This window comes from Diorhabda carinulata, chromosome 2 (assembly GCF_026250575.1).
Source record: "Diorhabda carinulata isolate Delta chromosome 2, icDioCari1.1, whole genome shotgun sequence".
NCBI classification, from domain to species: Eukaryota; Metazoa; Arthropoda; class Insecta; order Coleoptera; family Chrysomelidae; genus Diorhabda; species Diorhabda carinulata.
Window position 1 is genome coordinate 29,793,912 of NC_079461.1, and position 24,071 is coordinate 29,817,982.

General features: G+C 32.5%; 1 protein-coding gene across 4 annotated transcripts in view; it reads right to left on the reverse strand.

Annotated features, from left to right (window-relative positions):
• Window positions 1-24,071, reverse strand: part of LOC130903836 (growth factor receptor-bound protein 14-like) — a 366,503-nt gene that overhangs the window by 313,237 nt on the left and 29,195 nt on the right. The window contains exons 1-6 of one of the 4 annotated variants that reach the window (XM_057816178.1): window positions 23,345-23,627; window positions 15,628-15,761; window positions 14,419-14,578; window positions 4,542-4,672; window positions 2,427-2,519; window positions 124-306 (exon numbers count right to left, since the gene is read on the reverse strand). In XM_057816178.1, coding sequence (XP_057672161.1) covers window positions 124-306; window positions 2,427-2,519; window positions 4,542-4,672; window positions 14,419-14,578; window positions 15,628-15,761; window positions 23,345-23,360 — 717 coding nt within the window. In that variant the 5' untranslated portion in view covers window positions 23,361-23,627. Of the gene's footprint in view, window positions 1-123; window positions 307-2,426; window positions 2,520-4,541; window positions 4,673-14,418; window positions 14,579-15,627; window positions 15,762-23,344; window positions 23,628-24,071 lie in introns of those variants that run through there. The other 3 variants (XM_057816179.1, XM_057816175.1, XM_057816177.1) reach the window with 3 other exon arrangements.

A 24,071-nucleotide genomic window follows, 5' to 3' on the forward strand; every position in this document is an offset into this window, starting at 1 on the left:
ACATTTGTGACCCGACCTGTATTATTTCCATCTATTATGTAGTATAAACACACGATGTACGGTACAGATAAATAGTAAATCATTGGTAAATATGAAATATATAAAATCATGGAGAAAACTCACCAATTCTATAGCTTGGTTCTTCGGAGTCCTCATGAATTTCGCCAATGATTGAATTTTTTGCGAAATAAAAAGCATTTGATCCCTAAGCGTCATATACATTTTCACCCAATTTTTTTTGCGTTCGTCCCGAATCCAAACATGCGAAAATATAACAGGACACAACCCCTCTTGAATTACCATGTGCTGAAACAAACAACATGGTATAATATCATCGCACTTCTCAATCAACCTGAAGAGTTGAACTATTAATCATGAAACATACTATTAGTTCAAGCTCTATACATTAGAAGATGGATAGTACAGGGTATTTCAAAAGTTGTGATCAATTTTCATAATACACGCCGTTACGCATTAGTCTCGGAAAAACGAATCCATAATAACATTCTTCAATTATTGGAAGAACGATTATTTCCTTGATTTTCAAAAATGTTCACACAACTGAATAGTTTTGGGTCCTTTTCATGAAATATTGGTCTACAAAGTTTGAGGACTCTATTATCTTTTGTTTGATTAAATGAATCTCAGTGTTACGTGGGTGATATGAATGATAATTGATATATTAGTTTCCTTTACCAATAGATTGTTTCCATTCCTAATAAATTTACTGTCAAGATGATTATTGTTAAGCATTTTCTCTTCCTATAGTAAACATGGGGATCGAAACTATTGAAGTGAAATAGTAAATTAGCAATTTCATTATATGGAAGGGATAGAATTTACATACTACTACCTTTTCTTTGTATAATTTTTTGATGCAAAATGAAACGTTGCCAGCGTGTATGATTCAACTTGAAATTACGACAAGACTACAAATTAAATCTTTATCTAACAGTAGATAATAGACGAAACCAGCTTTGTCATCATAGATTAAAGTGAGGTTATTGGCATCAATGAAAGTGATTTTGTTTATAAATGTTATCATCAACTACGTAATAACACGATATAATGAAAGTAATGCCTTTTTGGTAGTTCTAATTCCATTTATTCAATGCACACCTTGTATAATGAACTTCCGTGATTATTTGACTGTTTTTTTACTTAAAGTAGGTAATTAACCAACGCAACTCTGTATAATGAACGTAATGTCTTGTTGATATCTTTGTTACCCCTCGAAACCATCTTTTTTTGTCTAATAGAACATTTAGAATTTAGTTTTAGATAGAATCTTTCCTAACTCCACATATAAACGAACACGACTGTATAATGAAGTAATGTCTTTTTGATATCTTTGTTATCTCTCGAAACATTTCAAACTTTACAAATGCTCCGGTTTGGAATAGAATCTTTATAATCCCATATATTCAATGCATACACCTTGTATAATAAACTTCCGCGCTTACTTCTACGTTTTTTTACTTAGAGTACGTAATTAATGAACAAAACTATGTAGAATGAACGTAATGTCTTATAGAAAATAGAAAAACACTGCGCCGCCGTCATTTTCATAGATAACCAGAAGGCTTTCGATCAGGTTTGGACGCTGGACTCGTTAGGAAGTCTCCGACTATCCGACTGCCAGATTCGATATTAAAATAGATATATTCATATCATTTGTTCCATTAGTAGAAAATCTATGTAAATATTGTTCTTCCTCTTGGAATAAATTGAAAGTGGTTCTGTGTTTTTAAAAGTAACCATATGAACACGAAAGTTTCTTAGCGTTATTTGGTAACACCAGCAATGATTAAGTTGAGTAAATGTAAAAGTTATATGAGTGAACTATATGTGAGATGTGTGTCATGTTTGCTTAATGCTGATCGAAAGCTCGCTCACATTAGAGATTCAAAAGATATTTTGGACAACACATGTCACTGTAGGCTGGAGTAATGTACCATGTACCATCAAATTGGTGCAAGCAAATATATGTCCATAACAAAATAACTTAAAAACCAATCAAAAAAGTATTACTAAGACCTATATAAAAGTTTTTGATTTTGTCCTTAGAATGTGTAGCGTAAAAGTATAAAAAGGTATTCTGATGATTGCCAAAATCTTGATTACTGTAACTTGTACCTTTTTGCACGGCACCTCCTCAACTATAGCTTATCCAGAAAAATATTGACACTTTTCATGTTGAATCAAATTTTCATTCTGCGTCCCCTTTTTATCCAAATATTCACTGCAATATATGAAAACTAGCTGGTAGATGTAGTTATTTATAAATGACTTGTGATTCTTCTAATATTGATAAACTTGATGTAACTGATGTGGAATATCAAAATAATTTGTTCTATATGTAATACGATTAGACATGAACATTTAAAACAACATTTTTTTAACGTCACAACATTTAAAAATATTACCTCTACCTGTAAATGTGTGGGAATCGGAGACACAGTTTTTTGTTCGTCTGTAGGGTCATTATCGATGTTCAACATCCCATTAGGAAAGAATTGCTGTAACAAACAAAATAAGAACCATTAATAAGAATAATTCCAACATTAATTGTGCTATTAAGTATTCGTAATATCATATTTTGAAACATAATTAATAAAACTACAATAGATTATACGTAGTAGGTACAACACCATTACTTATAACTTTTCGTTACTTTTTTACTCTCAAAATTCCCAACTATGTTCAGCCAAATAAAACAAATGAATCCCAAACAGTATAGCCTTGAATTTCACCTACAAGGCACAAAGGTTTTATTTTTAAGCATAATATTTTTAGGATACACTTTTATTTCTTGTTTTTAGGATCTGATATTAATTATTTTAAAATCTTCAGAATATATTTAATCATTTATCATAGAAGATTAGTTTATTGCTAATGTTGTTCAATTTAATTATTCCTCGTCATGTGAATTTATCCTGACAAGGATTAATATTTGATCCAAGTAACAGATGATAAATTATAACTCTTCTAGGTTACCATCCTATGACCTTGTAAATATAGAAATTACGAAACACACCAATTAATTCTTTTTAGTACGTGCGAACAAAAGAAATACACGCAACGCGTATTCAATAACATCATCCTTGTAGATAAATTAAAAAGTATCCCATTAAATGATTAAATAAAAATGAACAGAGTTAATAAAATTCAACTAATACATTGCCTGCCATCTGTTTGTGAACGTCTGAAAATAGCTTCTGATGTTTAAAATTTCAGAAGTAGTTTCCGTCTTGTGAGTAAAGCAAACCGATATCAAATTTGTGAAGATTATGATTTGAATCCAATAACGGATAAAAAATGAATCAGTAAATATTTTAAATTCACAATTTACATGAATCTGTAATAATTTCGTTTGACAGGAAAGAAATCTACATAATGCTCCAGTATAGTCTTGTTGACTTTTAACAGATGTCACTAGTGGTGACAGCAAAATTTAGTTTTGTTTTAAATTAAATGATGAATGAATTTGATATAAACTTAATATGAGCTTCGTTGGATATAATTTATGAAAAAAAAAATGTAAGTAAAGATTATTTTTTGTTGAAATCATAAAATAGGAATCCACATTAATTACTTTAAAACACAAATTGATTCATTTTGAGGTTATGGGAAAAAGTGTGAATACAAAAATTGTAGATCTCTCTACAACGTTGCTATTTGACTTTTTTCCATAAGACATAAGACCAGTTTTGCTGGAAATCGAGATAAAATGTGTTTTAAAAAGTCATTCGCTTTCACTTCTCAACCTCATCGCCAGTGAATTATTTTTCATTTTATTTTTATTATATTCTCCTTCTTCTCCAATGAGTTTCATTCTACTAAATATTTTTTTTGGATTTAAAAATTATCGACCTTGGTCTACCTCTGGCCCGTACTATTAAAGATTTTTGAACACTTTCATCTCGCAAAGTTTATGATGGAGGATGACAAGTCGAAAATGATAACAATTTTCAGAAAAATACGCGAAATAGATGTTCACGTCGTCGAAGACCCAATGAGAAATGCTCGCGGAAAATTTTGCCACGGGCCCCTCCATTTAGTTCAAGTTATTAACTTAGTTACCAAGCCGTTAATAAAAGAAGTTTCATGGAAGATAATTATTACAAAAATATTTGGTTGAAAATTCATTGTAAAAATTGATTGTGAGAAATGATATGTGCGAAAACATAATTAAAAAGTAAATCATCTGAGCAGCCCTTCAAAAATTTTATATCTTATTGAATTTTAAATAGTGTCACTTTGTAGAAAAAACGTTTGACTTAATCTTTTTATGTATTATAGGATATGATATTTATGGTAATCATTGACGAACGAAAAAATTATATTTATTTATCATAATGATATTATAGATAAGCTAACCTAACCTATCCAATGCTAATATCTTGCCGATTCAGTTTATTATCGAGTGCTAGCGGCATCTCAAGGTCAATTAGAGCCAGAATTCGATAAATTCAGAGAATAATTGCACTATTTAAATACCTTAAAAAGAAAAATACTATTCATATGTTTCATTTACTTACTTGGGGATGATGGAAGAATTCGTATTTTCTAAAATCTTTTCTGAACCTAAATTTGAATCTCGCATGGTAAGAAAATCGTTTCATATCTCTATATGCTGCTAAAACGTATTCGTGGTCTTCTACCAGTCTTTCTGAAAACAAAAACAAAAAGCATTAATAGAATCAGTTTATACAATTTTCATACCCCAACAAAATTTATATCTTATTGTTTATTTGGGTAATAGTAGGCAAGAAAAAAAACTGATAGTTTATTACTCATAAAACTTTGTATGAACAATAATGTAATAATTGGAAATTACAAATTTGGGTCAGTTCTTCTTTTTAAAGACCACCAACACCAAAATACTTGATGACGGTTTTTAAAACTCATATTTCCGTAGTTGTCAGGAAAAAAATTCAGATGAGTGCAGGAAATGAATCTTGTTCACTACTTTTCGATTTTTTTCAAGAAGTCTTGCACATCATTTCATAATTTTTACTATTCAACAATATTTTCAAACTCCCAGGAATATTTTTCGAGAGAATTCCAAACCGGATTCATGTCAAATTTTTTGACCAACAAATATTTCCTCTTTCAGTTTTTCTCCGGCAATATTTGGAAAGATTGTTTGCAAATACCGGAATTCATCACTATTTTTGTTTATCGCCCTCACAGAGTTTAATTTGTACAGGGGGTAGAATATATATTTCATGTTCATTTAGCCTGGAATATTCTTGTTACTTTTTTACATAATTATGCTCTCTGGCCCTGCTGTTCCACAGACAAACCGTTGATTTCGAGGTCCATGCACGCATTCCATTGATGCTTTTGATACTTTATTAAATTCATTAACGTATCCATTGATTCATGGATCACTGTGAGTCCTTTTGGATTTTTTTTCTGGCGGAGAAGCTGCATTGAATTCGGAAGTTTATCACTTGCTTTACCCACTCCGCTTCTTCTCCGAACACAAACGTGCAACTGTTTAATACATTATTGCTGATTGTATTCCCTTTTTCGTTCTTCGGGCTCGCTCCTTTCTCTTGGTTAAATCGCTGCCCGGTTTACGTCAGCCTTTTTTGTGTACAGAACTTCTTGAATGTATAGTGAAACCAGATTCTGGTGGTTTTTTTCTCTAAACTTCTCTAACTCCAATTCCTCTCTATTCATCGTCCAACGCTCTCATTAGTAAAACGTTTCCAGTGCAACATCCTGTAAGCCCGTGAAAATCTCTCTTGCCCATCGTGTGCAAGTAGGGTGCAAAATGCCCATGTCCGGAGAGAAATTGTGTAAGGTAATGCCATGGTTCCTTTTTACCCAAGGTTGCTCGCTTGGTATCAATCGCTTCGTACACCTTCCGATTTGATCTTGTTCCCAAGAATTTTGACATTGTTCCATCGTGCGTGTCCTCTCTTCCTGTGCTGTTCTCACCCCGAATACCTCTAACTTTTTATGTATATTGCCTTTTTTACCAAAGGGAGAAATTTCCCCGGAATAACTTCCGCAACCACCATTATGACTGGCTCCCTCAGACCATCAAATGAGCTGAAGCGACTCTCAATGCCGCTCTTCTCTGCACCTACTTGCCTGTGCTTCTTGTTTCAAGTTTCTTATCTTCCACTCGAATAAGAATAATGTTATTGATCCTCTTTTTTGCAAGAATGACAACTCCGGCTTTGTTCAGGACCAACAACATTTAATGATCCTCCGTATAGCTGTTGACCATCTGCATCACAAAATGCAGTTTCAACTGGGCCAGCTCCAGATGCCGAGCAGCAATAAGTGCCGCTACATCGTCATGTTATCCTCTAATAACGTCACTTCGGGCATCCGTTGTCACAATAGATCGTTGTATGTAATGTTTTAAAGATCCGGCCCGTTTTATATTGGTATAGATGGTTCATTATTCTCATTTTGCAATAAAACAGCTTTAAGACTGTGTTTAGAAAAATATGCGCTAATAACATCGTCCAAATGTAAACCGTTGCGCTTACGGCATTAATTTAATCGGGCACTAAAATTTCCTATGATGGCTCGCCAGATATTATTCGTGATGGCGACCATTTCGTGACGGATATTTTCTTTTCATTGTGCCGAGAAAGTCTATTTGTTAACGTAAACTTTAATTTTTCAGTTCAGACTTGAAGACGTCGTCTACAAACTGCATAAAATGCTATGAATTCCCTGTAATTGTGCGTCTTCTTTCATCTTAATATCGCAGCACATATGGTCACTTTAGGCGAATGGAGGGGCTTTTGATATGTGTGTTTTGGATTGGTTGGACACCAGTAGTATCAATTTTGCTTCTTGACTTATCCATTTATATGAAAATGAGCTTTATCCGCAAACAACATGTTGGTAAACGTTGGAAAGCACTCAGTCAACTGGTTTACGAAGTGAAGTCTCTCACCAGAATATCGAGACTTAAATTCTTGCACCAATTGAATTTTGTAAGGTTGCAACCCCAAATCTTTGTGTAATATATGAAATAATTATGATTTATACACGTTTAAAGTAACAGCACGCTTCCAAATAGACTGTCACAAGTCAGGCTGTCACGAACAGACCGAGTAACACTCTCTGCGTTTTCGACTGTTGTAGAAGACCTTAGATATTCGAGTTTTGGTTAATCGAGTGTTGATCCGATCTCTTCAAATTTCTCGACCCATTTTCCAATCAGTCGAGCGCCTGGTGCATCATTCAAATGACATGTACATGGCTAATATTGCAGAAACGCTCTATAGCGATTAAATTTTCAGAAGCCAAGCTACCGATTTACATACCTCCACACCCTTTCAAAAATGAGCTTTCTTTTGAAACACTTAGAGTATAACTCATGATATTGTGATACCATTTTTTAAATAAAACAACTTTTTTTTACCTTAATTGATTCCGTTTATGCTAATTGAGGAATTATTGATAATAATTGCACTATTATTTGAATAAACGTTTACATTTTTTAATGCTTTCAAAAAAAAGCACGTGTATGTTTAATAATTATGTGCATGCAATTTTTGCTGTTATGAACAAGCGATATATCAACTCATTAGTTAATTGGACTGGAATCAATATTTTTAGGTCCGAAACAAGAACGAATTTAAAATCTAAAAACCGAAGAAGCGTATAGGGTGATGTACCTTTACCTAACTCTAAATGTTGAAAGCAAAAATTATCAGTTTGTCTATTGAACAAATAAATAGTAACAGAGGAAAGATTATACAAAAAAATCCAGATAAATTTAATAGCCTCATTGTTAATGAAATAGCAAAAGACATGAAGTTAAAAGTGTTGCGATTACCACCTCATATATTGGATGAGTAATCGAGGTTTTTCAAAGTAGCTAACCTAAAATTAAAATGAAGAAATATAAATATTTACTTTAAATCCTGTATATAAACTATAAACCTTTTCTATATAAGCTGTAGCTGTGCTATAAAAAGTTGTCCCCGCAAATACACTGGTAGAAACTTTTGATACCTCTAAAAATCGGATTCAAATCAAAACTTACCCAAATCATATAAATTTTTCTTTTCTGTTATTATTTTTGCAGATTGATTGTAGTGTTTTGTATTTTTATATAATTACTAGCCTCAAAATTTATGTTGCGGCTGTAAATCAACTGGAAAAATAGGAAGTTGGAACGTGGTGTAACAAAACGCAGCAAACAGATAAACGAAAAAATGTATCATTCAAAACATCAATCTAGCCGTTAATTTGTTAAAAATGGTATATAAACTGTGTTTGTTTCGAGTTTCTATTACCTTTTCGTGCCGATATAGCACGAGATCAAAGCGAGGCAACTCGCGAAACGGTTCCGTTGGCACATTCTGATTCACATTTACCATTTTATGTAAAATTTTTCAGTAGTCTCCGAAAATTAAGACCAAGGTGTTATTCGATCCGTATTGTTAACTAGAAAGATTTTAAAAATTTTGGAGATATGAAAAAGGGTCTAGAAAAAACAATAAATTAGCTTAAAAAAGTTTCGACTTCCGAAACTGTAGCTCAATTATTTATAATTTTTACAGAGCCCTGAAAATAGAGCCAAACAACGGGTAGTCTGTTTTCCGCTCTCTCGGACACAATAACTTCTTCTTAAAGTGCCATCTCCGGACGAAGGTTTGGGACCATCATGACTATTTGTATTTTATCTACAGCTGCTTTATACAATTGGTTTGATGTACAGTTATACCACTCTCTTAGTTTCGCAGCCATGATATTCTTCGTTGTCCTATACTTCTCTTTCCCTGCATAATCAATCTCTGGAATTCGTATCGTTGTCTCCTCATTACTCCGAAGTACTCTAATTTGCAGGCTTTTAAGGTAGTCAATAATTCTCTTTGTGTTGCTTAATACTTCTTCATTTGCGATTCTATCTGTCCATGATATTCGTAATATTCTTCTTAATATCCACATTTCAAAGGCTTCCAGTTTTTTCATTATTGCTTTGATTAAAGTAGCCGCCTTCATTCCGTACACAAAGAACGAGTTTATATAACATTTTATCATTCTCTTTTTCAATTCGTTATCGAAGTTTTTACATTGAAAGAAATTTTTCATTTTATAAAATGACACAATAACAGAAAAATTATTTAAACATGTTAAATATGAATATCAAGGTAAGTAATATTTTTTTTAAATGGAATGTTAACATGAAAACCTTGATAATTATTGATCTAAAACCCCAGAATTTTTTCCCTCAGTGAAAATATTCTTAATAAGTTAAAAAATAGATAACCTTTTAGCAATGCGAAATCGTCGAACAATCCTCAGACATTAACAACCAGATAATTTTCGACGCATAAGAAAAAATTTCGCATTGGGCCAATAAACGTTGTTTGTGAATATTGTGGCGCATTGAAATTTTCTGGATAAATACGAGGATTATAGGAAATAGAAATTGTCATTATCGCTTCCGCAACATGAGCCATCGCATTCATTGTTTCGTAGCGAAACACCCGATAAAGAAATTTTCGATTATTCAATCCGACATTCAAGGTATTATTTATTTACCAGCGCACAATTTAAGACTGAAGGTTGATTCCGTAGCAATTATGCTTCAAAACATAAACCAACCAAACTTGTGCAACAGAACGCGATGGTAATAAGGAAATTTATGAACAATGTTATTTACAGGAAAACTTGAAGGTCGGGAAGTCCTCTGAGGATCTCAATGATCCAAATCGATTTGCCGTTTGAGTTTAAACGACTCCAATTTCCGATCCGTCTTGTATTCACCATAACCATTAACAAATCGTAATGACAATCTTCGAAAGTTTGTGATCCGAATCTAGAAAATCCATGTTTTTCCCATGGTCAATTATATGTTGCATGATAACGGGTGATAAAACCTGCAACCTATGCACCAAAATACCTGGCCAAAAAAGAATCATCAAAACGCTTAATTTTGTTTATTTATATTTATTATCCTAATGAAAAATTGAACTATTGCCTCTAACAAAGTTCGTCGGGTTAGTTAGTTAATATTAATAATGAAAACTGTCTACTCTAACAAAACAATTTGTGTAATGCTTTCGAGAGAAGTTGAATGCTTATTTTGCTATTACTTATTCTGTATCTGCTATGGAAATGAAAGATAAAATAAATAATGTATTTCAATTATCATATTAAAATAATCAACAAACTATATTCGATGTGATATTTTTATTGTCAACACAAAAAAAATAAATTCTAGTGTGTAGAATAGATAGATGTTTTTTTTATTAGATCTGCAGTATCATAACGATATAAAAATAAAGCCGACAAAGCATTAACTCAACTTGACATCGATTGTGTAAGAAGGACAAGGTCAAAATGATAATTCCAGTGTTACTATTTATATAAACAGATGTATATTACTCGAAAGATAGCAATGAACTCGACGATGTCGAAATAGCGTGTTTAATATTCTGAGAAAATTTCTCTTGTATTCTGTGAAGATGCCACGCTGACTCAACTAATCAGAGAAACGTTTCGAATTTCGAGGTTATGTTTTTGACATTATCCAGTCTCCCAATTTTTTAATTCAATTTTAGTATGTCCTTTTTTATTTTGATGTTTTTTTGAGCTCCTTGATGCATTTGAGCTCTCCGTTTTTTAATGACGATCAAGTAAATATAAGTTTGTATCTTCAAACCCTTCCAATTTATTGATAGACATATGATGATTTAATTATAATAAAAGTATATCCACAAAAAATGAGGATAATTATTGAAAGTTAATTTAACAAAAATAAGTAGCTGAAAGCAAGCATTCCAATGAAAAAGGAAATTATCAACTATTTTCAGTATCGTTCTTTCAACTTTTTTTACAGGTACAACTTCCTCAATAAAACAATAAGTTTTCTACCTCTGACTGACCGATACCTGACCCATAAAATTCCATGTTGCCTTCTTTTATAACCTTCTAAATGTCTTAATAGCTTGGAATTAACTTAATCCTTTTAGATATACCTGATACACGGTTTAGGTAAAACCAACAATCTCACACGAACCCTAGAGAGACTTTTAAATCGAAGAAGAGCTCATTCTCCCTCGGGACAGCAAAGGCAGCAGTTTTTAACACCTAACGCTTAAACGCCTACATCTCTGCAGAGCCACGCTGCTCCTAGAGATTTGGCACGCGCGATTTGGTTTAGTTTTTCGATTTTTATATAATTCTGTATATATTGTTTTGTTTAGTTTGTATATATATATATATATATAGTAAGTTTGGGTAGTTATCGAGCTTTGATTACCATCACCATCCTCTACCATAGGACTAGCACCTATAAAATGAAATCTTAGCCCCTTAAAAACAAAATTTAAAGGAAGCAATTAGGACACTTAATAAAGTTACAAACATAACGTAGCAAACGGAAAGTGGCACAACATTTATTAGGACTAACGTTAAGTTTTCGATTGGAATCTTGAGTAAATTCAATTCACTCATTCTTATTTCAAATTGATTTTTCAAAAGGATAGAAATCATTTTTGATTCTTCTAAAATAATTAAAAATAATCTTATTGAATTATAAAACTATTCAAAACGCTTTTCTATTATTTTTGAATCATTGAAAGTAGGCAAACAAATCTAGAATTATGCGTAGTCGTGTGAAGTTGAAATAAAAAAGTTTGTTTATAACCAATTTATTTATCAAAAGCAATTTGGATAATACACACAGTATAGAATGATTGGAACAATTGGAGTATTTTTGTATTTGCACTATATTCAACATTAACATAACCTCATTGTTTGAAATTTCTTCAATTTTCATAATACTTTTAAAGTCTGGCATCGTTGCTCAGACTGATACTCTCTCTATTCGCCGAATTAATGGTGATCATTTGTAAATGTCTGGGTTCCAAACAAAACAAACTTCGTTAACATTTGAATTACTAGAGGCGAATGTATCTGTTGTTGTTACAACGTTTTAAAGTTGAAAAAACTTGTATCAGGTTATCATTCGAAATAGATTCTATTGAAGGCTCATTATCATTAATGTAAATGGAATCGATATAAATATTTAGAGGTCAAGTTATTTTGGATTTGGTTGTTTTCAGCTTATTTTAAGTATACATGAAATAACTTTGGTATAATTCTTAATTATTCATTTACTTAATACCTGTAAATTGAATGAAATATTAATACATAAAAACAAGCTAAATTGGCGCATTCGAAATCGCGGAATGAATTAATCGAGGTCCAAGAAATTATTACTACTAAATATCTGAGGTGAATTAATCATAACCTAATCGAAATTAAAGTAAACCTAACCTTACCAGAAAATGGATATTTTCCTCGGTCTGCTTTATACCATAAGAGGCAGTTCGCAATATATAAGTAAAAAGGTGAATTAACAATTATCTTTAAATATTTTTCACCGTACCTTTCTCCTCTTGAGCCAAGTCCCTATCTCCTAAAAATAGACTTCACAAAATGAAACATTTCGCTTAATTCATAAATCCCATTCAAAACATCGAAGCGATGCAACGTAATTTTTATTATGATCCTAAACCGTGACGGAGACGTGCAGTTCTTGTCAAAATTAATTTCTTTGAAGCCCATACCTTGCAATTTATTTTTGATCTGCAATAATGAGAAGAAATCATTGGGTGTCGAACAAAGACTGTACGGCGGATGAGCCATCAATTCGATGTTATGACTGTTCAAAAATGTTCTGTTTGGAACTGATGTATGAGAACTCGCATCGTCGTGGTGGAGAGTGATTTGTCAGGTTTCCCTGATTTTTTCGAACACTTCTAGTAAACAAATGCTATTGTACAATTTAGAATTGACCGTTCTAGTTATTCCGAAAAAACAGCTTCGAGTACTTCGTGCGCAAACAATTTTTGTTCGATTTGGTTCGTTATGAGCTTTTTTGAGCGATTATCAAATTATGGGCTAACCAACGCGAACAATTTTTTTACAGCCAAAAGTTGTAGCGTCCACGATTGAATTCGTGGTTCGAGATGGTGCTTCACAACCAAAAGTCTCGATTTTATTTCATTTTTTGACCAAGATGAATGTTTCAAATCTGTGAACAACCCAAATTGATCTCATATAGCGACACGTTCTGAGTACGTTCACTACTAAAAATTTCAAACTTTATGATGGCAATTTAAGATTTAACATATCTATATCAGTGTTGCTATATAAACTTTAATAGTAATCCTCGTAATAGCAATTTTACTATGGATTTATTTGATCTGGTATGGATGCGGACTTTTGAAGATTCGAAAACTTATTCAAATTTTTTTATGCTACATAGCAGAGTGATACGTTTTTGTTCAATATCCATCCACATCTACTGAAACGAAACTATTTACTCGTAGATTGATCTCAATCAAAAGGTCAAGTATGAATGAAATATTTCCTGTAAACTTCTGACAAGCGATTTTATGACTATCGCTATAATTTATGGTAAGAAATGCGTAAAATCTGAATTTATGTAAAGGTGAAATTTGGCAGGAAAACAAGTAACAACATTCATTGAAGTTTGTTCGTTGTACTTCCCTAAAAATGATTATTTTCAGAATTAATTATTTGGGAACATGAACTTCTATAGAAAAAAATAACTAGAAAATAGACAAAATTTTTGTTGAGGATTCGGTTAAATTAAAATCAACGTTTCGGCTCATGCGAATGAAACTATTAAATATCCATAACAAATACAACAACTTAGCTACCATCTTCGAGGCTTCGCTGAACTGCTTATATTAAAAAGGTTAAAATATGTATACTAAAATGTCTCTTTACGCCATTGGTCTGCCATTTGATGAGTAGTATTAAATCAATCTTGCAGTTGTCCGAAGCGCCTATTTTGACGCTCAGTGGTACGTCTTTTTAGTGCTCTTCTAACTTATTCTGCATTCAGATGACCATTGTTCTTGTACATTTAACACACCGGACTCAATCGCAATGTGATAACTCATTGTCAAAATTGTTAACTTGTTAATCATCTGGACCTCTTGGATAAGAAGACATTTTTAATAAAAGTAGACGAAAAAAGATAGAAAAAAAAATGAATTGTTGATATTGTTATTATAACTTACTTTAAATATGGTTATAATGTTGCCAAAAAAATATTTTTTGTACTTGTAACACTCATCTGACTGAGTATAAGTAAGCGAGAAACTTTAGGTTGATTCAGATTGAAAAACCATTTTATTTCTTTTGAATCATAAAATTTTTAATCGAATACGCTACTTTTTACTAAAATGAATGATAAAACCGAAATATTTTTGCTTTCATAAAAAATTTTCGACCTTATAAGTCGAGTTAACGAGTGCGTTTTCTTTGTAAAATTATAATCGATTTAGATAGAAAATATTTGATTTTCGGATATCTCGATATTGCCGGGTTACACATTTGTAAGATTCATACGTTTAAAATAGTGGACGAAGAGAAGGTACTTACCTAATCCTAAGTCATTCCACTGTTCAAAGATGCTCCAATGCACACTTTTCGACAATCTGTTTTTCAAAGCTAAAAGTTGACACAAATCACTCGCACACAAGTTTCTTTCAACCACAACCAACTGAAAACTTTCATTGTCATTGAAAAAGGCGAGTTCCTCCTGAAAATTAGAAAAAATAATGTTTTACTCAGGATGAAAGCAGTTAGGAAGATTAGGATTTAAAATCCAAATATTAAGAATCTTAGGAAACAGATCATCTCTGTCGTCACACATTTCATTACATGTTACTCATTCATTTACAATCTCAATAAAAAACTTTTCAAGATTGAATTTTCACAAATGTACTGTACAAACCAACGAAACTTCTCGAATTTCTTTTAAGTAAAGAGACTTGCGCTGCAACAGAAAAAGTTCGAATACGCCAAAGATTCACTACTGTCAGATGTTTATTCTGAAGCCTACTCTTTCGATTGCGATGCCTACCCTATCTGTAGACAAACCAGTGTAGCCGTAGCCTTCGTTTGTATAGGGGCCATTTCAACTTGCATTAAAAGAAACAAGATTTGAGTCTGGTGAAGCTGAGAAAGAAATATCGGCGCGCGTTTTGACAGAAAAAGACTATCTGCACTGTTTTGAACAATGGAAGGTTTGCTTGAAGCGATGTAGGGATAGAGAAGGGTGATACTTTAGAGGTATCAGCTGCTGTGAGATTGCAATGTCGAATCAAATGGAATTTTGGCGATTCTGATTTTAAAGGATTGTAGGTAAATGTTATAATGATTTTTTTATTCAAAGAATAATTTAAAAGATGTGGATATGATCAATGTTGAGTAGTACAGCAAACTTGACTCAAGCAAATAAAACCTACAGAAAAAGTGGATCTCTAATTAGGAAAGAAAAAAATTATGCTTATCTTCGGATTAGTACCAACAACCGACCTCTTGGGAATGCTCCCTTTTGCACCTCCGGGGGTCACGTACTTAAAATAAAAATTTCATCTTACGGAAACTCCGTCTAACTGAAATAGGAAGGTTTAAAGGAAACTGTCGACATATCCTAGATAATCCTAGTGAAATACTGGTGAAGTTGATGAGTTTCAGTTTACCTTTGATCTTTGAAGACTATTGGTTATCGAAACGCGGTAGGACAGTGTAAATGCGTGTTGGTCTAAAGTTTTCTTTCAGAAAAAACAAACTGACAATACTCACAGATTGATCTTGGCTGGTAGATGGAAGGTCTTCATATTGTACATCCCTAAAACTTTCTTCTACAACTTCTTGTAAACGCGAGTAACCGACACCGCGCGTACACGTACATTTTCCTCGAGGATACCGACACCACTCTGAAAAATGAAACAAAAATTACTCATATACTGGGATTATTCAAGATATAGATATGAAATATGTCCAAACTCTCCATTAATGTTCTCCTTGCTATCGAGATCATATTTTGTAAATTAGTATAAATAAAAACAAAATGTAGGGTTTAGAATGGTGAAAATCTTCAGTAAGTATATTAATTTAATAAATAGTGTAATTGAATCAAGAGTACTCGTTCCTCCTGGAACACTACATCCGTGCTAACACTTTTTTGACTCTTAGATTCCGTCACTCCAAAAGCCATCACCTTCAATGGATTTAAATAGTTAATAATAACAAAAATCATTGCGTCTTTATACGGGGAAGGTCAACAACAGATACGGTACATACTGTTACGAATGTGTCTCCGCCCTAAAGCCGGTCCTGCCTAGATGTATTGAAATTCTAAAATTCGGCGAAGGCTCGCTTATTTCTTATAAACCACGGAATCCGTTTTAATGTTTAATGTTTTTATATCCGTTTTTATTCACATTATTTCTTTTGGACGATTTGTAGGAAGGTTTATTTATTTTGTTTCTTTATTCTCCAGAATTTTTAAGAACTTATATTGGATATTGGTTCGTTTAGTGCAGTTTAGTTCAGTTTATAATAAATAGTCGTAGTAAACAGAACGAATTAGCAAAATAATCGAAGAATTTAAATAAATTCTTTAAGTCAGTTAAATGATAGTGATAAGTGAATTATTATAAGTTAGTTAAGTGTAGTGTATTGCATTTAAATAAATTAAGAACGCAAGAGACAGCGTTTATTAATTCACCCCACGAATAGAAATCGTATAAATATATTAAAAAACATTACATCAAATAGACATAGATTTTCAAGAGGTCTTAGACTCAATGAAAAGAGACAATTTACTGACAGCACTAAAATAACAAGGTATAGATGCAAAACTACCAAGATTAATCAAGATGATGAAGAGCGAAACAAAGGAGAATCTGGTGGTGGACAAATAATCGCTTATGCTGATGATATAGTACTTATAAACAAAAGAAAATCTATAATGGAGACAATATTAAACGAGATAGTTACAGAGGGAAAACGGATAAGTTCGAAAATCAATGAAAATAAAACAAAAACAATGAGATTTGGAAAGCAATGTCAAGGGGGGAAAGGTGAACGTTGGTGAGTATGAATTTAACATGAAATATGAAACTTAATACAGTTACACATTTCTCTGAACAAACTCCCTAAATAAAACGATAATCCATCCACACCTGACTGACCCATACCTGACCCAGGAAATTCCAAGTAACCTTCTTACCTTCCAAATAGCATACAATTAAATTAATCCTCCCCGATCTATCTGTTTGGGGAAAAACCAATACCTTCTACCTGCTCTCATTGTTCCATACTTATACGAACCCAGGCAAAGGTTTTGGAATCGATGAAAAAAATGGTGAAACGGAATATAAGAAAAGAACTGATAGACAAATAACTGTTAATTGTTCAATCTGTATTATAATAGTATCAGCGCTAGTCTTATGGTCGAGGAAGGGGAAGATGTAGCACAAACAAAACAGATAACTACTTAAACCCACTATATACACATCAACAAAACAACCAAGACGTTCGAGAGCTACTCGCTTCGCTATCCCTCGCCTGGATTCGTGTAAGCTTGGAAAAGGTAGAGAAGGTAGAGGGATGCAGTTATATTGGTTTTTCCTAAAACGTACCATTTATGTCAGAGAGGATTAATTTAATTGTATGCTATTAGGACAGTAAGAAAGAAGACATGGAATTCCCAAACAGAAGGTAAGTTGGAATTTTCTGGGTCAGGCATCGGTTAGTCAGGGGTGTATTAAGTGTTTTAAAATGTGAGGGCATATGGCGTGGTCGCCACAATAGCATTGTATAACTGATCTCCATGTTCTTGTCTTAGGCACTCAAACATATATAACATAACTCTTCAACCTTGGATGTGTATATCTTTGTATAAAAACTCTCTACCGTGCATTAGCACTTCTTTAAAACTCGTATATCTGTTTGCAATCCGAATTGTCTATAATTTTTATAGTCCTTCAAGTAATAATAGATAAAGTATGAGATATCTTGATGAATAGTATGCTTAGATGAGGCTCCACTGATTTATACAAAATCTCGCACAATTATATTGAAATGATGACATTTTTATTGTATGCACGTTGCAATTCTAGTTACTTTCTGATTCAACCCAACAAAATATCAAAAATCAACTGATCGATGCAAGAATCTTTGCAGAACTAATTTTTTTCGTCATTTGTGGTATTCCTTCGTTATCTTTGCTACTAGCATTCATCAACTCAAATTTAAATTTTCGTATTTTGACAGCGATGTAGAAAAAGAAATATTGCTAAGCAACATGCAATATTCATCAATGCAGGAAACTGTATGTAAATAAAAAGAATAGTTATTGTAATTTATTCTTTGAACTGCCTCGAAAAGCTTTGAAATACGTTGTTATTGAATTATTTTATCGATTTTTTATGTATATGTACTTAAAAAAATGTTAAGAGATAACAATGTATATATAGAATAGGATTTAATAGTAGGAAGTGATAATTTAAACATAAATCATTTAATTGCTTCATATTTTATAAAGATAAGATACTTATGGTGCTAATAACCATATTAAATTCTTTCATCGAGTATCAATAGACGTATTTTAAACAAACAAATGATGAGATAATTATTTATTATTTATGTTGAAGTGTTACAAAATCTTCACGGTCCATCTTAATTGAACTTACATTTTAGATAAGTCAGATAACTAATTTAGATAATTTTTTTAAAAAATATTCGAACATGCTAATTCTCACTTTTTTACTTAAATTAGCTCTTTGAAATTAGTGTAGTAATTACAAAAATAGGATTTAAACAAAGTGCAGCAGATTACAAATGAAACTGATAAGCTACATCATCGGGACAGTTTCATGTATAATAATTTTTTTGGTTCAATATTAATTACTGATCTTTCGTTAGTGTATGAAAACATTGAAACAATTATTCTGTTTACTAACCAACCTTTTTGTCAAAATTTAAGTCTAGAAGTTATGATAGATGATGAAATGAATGACTCCAGTTGAAAATTGGAAACAAATGTTTAAAGCAGCTCTGGCAGCAAGGAAAATATGTGAAACTGAAGGGAAAGTTAATGAGCTAACGGTACAGTGTTGGTTGAATCGTTTCAATAGTAGAGATTTGACGCTTGAAGATAGTTCGTGTTCAGGTCGTCCAGCTGCGTTGGATATTGGGGTTACCAAGGAAAGCAGTCGAAAAATAACTTGACGGTTTTCGGACAGAGAACTACCAGAACCCGTCGCAAAGGGTAGTTGATTCAAGCGGAAAGTCTTGTTGTGTATCTAGTAGAATTATAATGGTTTAGTATACTTCGAAATCATTCTAGATGGTTGATGGTTGAACTATCAATTCTGAGGTTTGATCGGTGGAATATTCAGATTTAACTTACTGAAGGCGTGCTCTTTTACAACAAGACAATTTTAAACCACATACTGCGAAAATTACACGGATTAATATAAAAGAACTTGGTGGTTGTGTTCTCCTACCATATCCATCATTTAGTCAGGACCTTGTACCATCAAATTACTATTTATTTAGATACGTGAAGGTGGGTTCAAGGAGTCCACGAAAATTTATTTGGATTCGATAGTGAAGAACTAAAATGTTGGCTTAACTTCTCCTATAAATATAGGCAAATAATATTTTAAGAAGCTCAGTGACTGTTACTTGTGAAAACTTGCATATTCCATATTCAGTGCAACACGTCGTGCAAATTAATACGACTTGTGGTGTATGTGCTTGCAATCTTGCATGAACTTGTTTGATTTTTCACCAATATAAATACGAATGTCAAGGATAAATGTTACTCATTTTTTTTCGGAATGATTCCGTATAAGTGTTGGCCAGTGACGGAATTTGTTTCCAGACTTTCGGAAAGAAAAGTACAGTGAATCGATATTAATATCGAAACAAATTCCGTCACAATGATTGTCAGTGTCCGAAAAGTAAGTACCTATTTTCTTTATTTTATGTGTAGGTACGTTTCCGGACTTGTTATAAGAATAAGTAAAACAAGTTTATTCAAGCTAAGGACTCTAAGCATAAGAGCGTTTTGTGTTTCTTGTTATTTGATGCATATACGCAAAGAAATCATGATGAACTTCACAACAGTCTTATGATACTTTATTGTTATAATAAACTTGCACTTGGGTTGAAAGTTCAGATTCGTTTTGAAATGCATTGGATCTTGAATGATCTCATTTTTTTTTCGAACAATAATCACCTACTTAAATATTTTACGTAATATTGATAAATATTAATTACACTTCATATCTACGGAATTTTATGTTTATTTATTTTGTTGAATTTTTATCAGAAAATAATGTCAAGTCACTTAACTTAGAACAATTAGCGATAGGATTTTCAAGTAATTTTGCTATGGGGGTCTGAGGTGTGAATTCATTTTAAGAAACGGCGTCATATCCATAAAACTTCAGCAATCTTTGCTACAAAAGGAGTTTTTCATGTAAACAATGAACAGCGTTAAACTGAATTTGATAATAATTTTGAGAATACTTAAATAAATGCAGAAATTGATTTTGGTAATATCAAGAGAACTATAGCTATCTTCTATTGTCTCAATAAAAATGCTCAATAGTTTTATTCACTCCTTCTTCCCTTAATAAAAACGTTTCACCCAACTATCTTGGTAATTCTCGCTACATTTCTCATCCTAAAAAGCCTTTTTGCTTTGACCACATTCCCCATTTCACCTTCACCATACAGCGCTTTGATCTCTACATTAGTTCTCCTCCTCTACTCGTTTTGCTCCAGCCCTCCTCCGAAAATCATTCTCTCCCATATGTATATTTTGTTTTCTTCTCGAGATATGTTACGATATTGATAGTCCTCCAATCATTTTGTTCCCTCCCGCTATCGTCGATTTACCTGGTTTAGTCATCCGTAGTTTGTCATTGTCTCAGGTATTCAAATCTCTGTTTTGCTCTGTCACTTTTAAATGCTTGAAATTATTCAAATCCCTTCCTATCTCCATATATTTGGTCTTCTGGTTATTTATGCGAAGCCCATATTATTTTGGTTTTCTTCTACATGGTTGAAACATTTTGTCTAGATAGTTTTTTCGTTCTACTTATAAGAACCACATCATCGGCGTAAGCAACGATTTATGTTTCGTTGTTGTAAATCATCCACTGGATTCGGATGCCACTACTTTTCAATATCAATTCCAGTAAAAGGTTTGTTGGACAGCATTGCTGATAGTGAATATCCTTGCTTCAAAACTTTTTTGTTCCACGTTTTTTGAAATATTTTGAAATTTCCAAATTAATAGCTTAAACAGAGCATCCCCATGGTACTGGAGAAAAAATTGATATTTTCCGCTTTGAAAATTTTTAAATTATGCGGCATAAAGGAAAAATCTCCATTTTCGACGATACCATAATCGAATGATATACTTAAATGGAGAAGACGAAACTGTAGACCATGTTATCTGTGAGTGCCCTGCACTCACACGGGCGCGGTTTAAACACCCGGACAAACCCCACAACCTGCATAACGACATCAAAGGGTTCAAGCCAAAATGCCTGGTCGGCTTCTCAGGGGACATCGGACTTTGGTGACGTCAAGTGGGGCACGACGGGCCTATCTGAAGGCCTTCACGGCCGCCCACACCTCGGACTATACTTAAATGGAGAATTGATGAAAAGTCACAAAAGCAAATTGTGTTTTAACAGTTATATTAACGAAGACATCATATAATTGATAAAAGCTTAATTTCCTTAAGTGGTTGGCAAGAAAATTGCAAATCTCGTACCGGGGCGCAGACAAAAACGTTTGAAAAGCGCTCTACTATGACATTGCAAATACACACATATGTCTTGCATGAAAATTCACGAAAAATGTCACATTATACTCAATCTTAGAGACGATAGTGTGAAAACATCCCAAAACCTATTAGCAGTTTAAAATGACTCTTTAAACAGGTAATCTTAGCTCTGAGTATTGAGATCTAGTTCAGATTCATAGTTAAAACTCCTGCTAGATATTCAAGTAGACTTCATATTCAAACATAAAATATAAGTAAAAAAAATAATTGGTTAATTTTAACCTTTACACATTATACATTCCTGTTATAGCGTGCACGCCTTTAGAGAAGGACAGCGTAAAGTTCTGACTTTTATTTTTCTCGTACAATTGTAAGGCTATTTGGCTAACTCGTTGCCTCTAGCTCTATTATCTCTAGCTTTCGCAACGGTGCTTATCCTCTGTCAGGTAAATTATTTTTAATTCTCAAATTAAGACAACTATTGTCGTTGTTGTATCTATAAAAAAATTTCGATGGTAGTGGAGTTTGATATATAAGATCCGCTTGGGTTTGGGACTCTAAATATGGAATATAAAGAGCTATGTCAATGTGATTTTTTGATTATTATAATGTACTCTGGGCTTATCAAACCCGCAATTACAATAATTTAAAAAAGTTTTAAGCACGCAAAAGTCGAAAAAAGTTTAAAAATTAAAATTATAATGAATTTCTAATCATGCAATGTTCTAACTTAAGCTTTAGGGTTCGAATCTGGTATCGAAACAGAACAAAACAATTTTTTAGGTTAGTTTAAGTTAAGTTGGTTTAGGTTAGGTTAGGCTCATTCTAGTGTTTCATTTCTCTCCGAGATATTTCATGCAATTAATTTTCGAATTATATGACATTTACGCGATTTTCGCGTTTCAATACTCTCTTTTTTCCAATTACACCTCTAGATTCACTTTTTCAAACTCCAACCTAGCTTATATACCAAACCCCATCCACTTCTGTCACCGGCATGATGCGGAAGTTTTACCTAAATTATTTTTTACGGAGAAAAACATTCAAAGAAATCGAAGATAGGTAACATAAATGTTATCCTGAAAATGCTTTGAACAAAAAAATTGTCAAAACTATGGACGTCATCCTGCACTTCGTCCTCTGTAATCGAATTGTGTTACTATTTACTTTTATATGTACCTTATTAACTTGAACTGGCTTCTTTCGATTACTTTCAGTTCTCAAACTTGTTGAAAACACAATAATGTATTTTTTTAAAATTCAAGAAGTGATTGATTAAAATAAACAAACCTGAATGTGCACTATCTCGAATGTCTAGACGCTACGCAGCTTGAAACAAAAATTAAATAGAACATTTCGTATCATAAATTATGATTATGATTAATTTTTACCGATTTTGCATCTGTACTGGATAGACCTAAAGATAAACAATGCTATTGGAGCTGAAAAAGTAAACAAAAACATTCGTTGTACTACAAATCGTATTCTGTAATGCGTTTATAACTTTTAATCAATTAGCGGTAAGAAATATACTCAAACGGGTGGCGTGTTTAATTCCGTACCACTTTGTGTGTAATACTAGGAATTGTTTAATAATGTGTAAATAAAAAAAATCTAATAATCGAATATCCAATTGATACAAAATATATCTTATTTGTTCTACATTTTTCATACGATTGGATTTGAAATAATCGAATTACTTACGCATGCACCTGATCATTTTAATAAAACCTAGATGTCTCTCCGAGCAGTTTATCACAGTTACTCACACTTTTCTTTATTACAAACACAAAAAACGAACTACAATGAGAATAAACCGAAAATAAATACAGTTCACGTTACCGTAGGCACATGGACGAGGTGTCGTCATACAAAAAAGACGCAAATAATTTCGTTGTGACTGTCACAATCGAAAATAACTTCATAAACGTGTGCAGTTCCATTCACACTTATGTTATACATGTGCGATCACGGTTTTAATCTAAAGTGAGTGTCTATGTGTACAGGGCAGGACTGAGATGGTTTCTGATAAACCGAATGAGAATTGAAATATGTTATTGTTTTAACGTGCATTTTAGCTTTACAATACTTGCATAAAAAGCTTTATATTCTGTTTGTACCTTTGCTCAACTAAATATATAAATAATGTAACTTTATAAATTTTTGATTCCGGACCTTACTAGTGGTAATTTTAAAAATAAATCTGTTACTATTGTACAAACAATTTATAACAATAAAGAAGACAATGAAGGTGATTTTTTTATAGGTTTATAGATAAAAACTTATCACATGTTTAATTCATTTTAGTTGAAAAAAAAATTAAGAATCATTATTTTAAGAATTTTTTTGCAGTTACGTATATAAAACATCCTATACATCGTTTATTGCATGTCCTATGGAAAAAAGTTGTAGGTGATAAAAAGATCTGAAA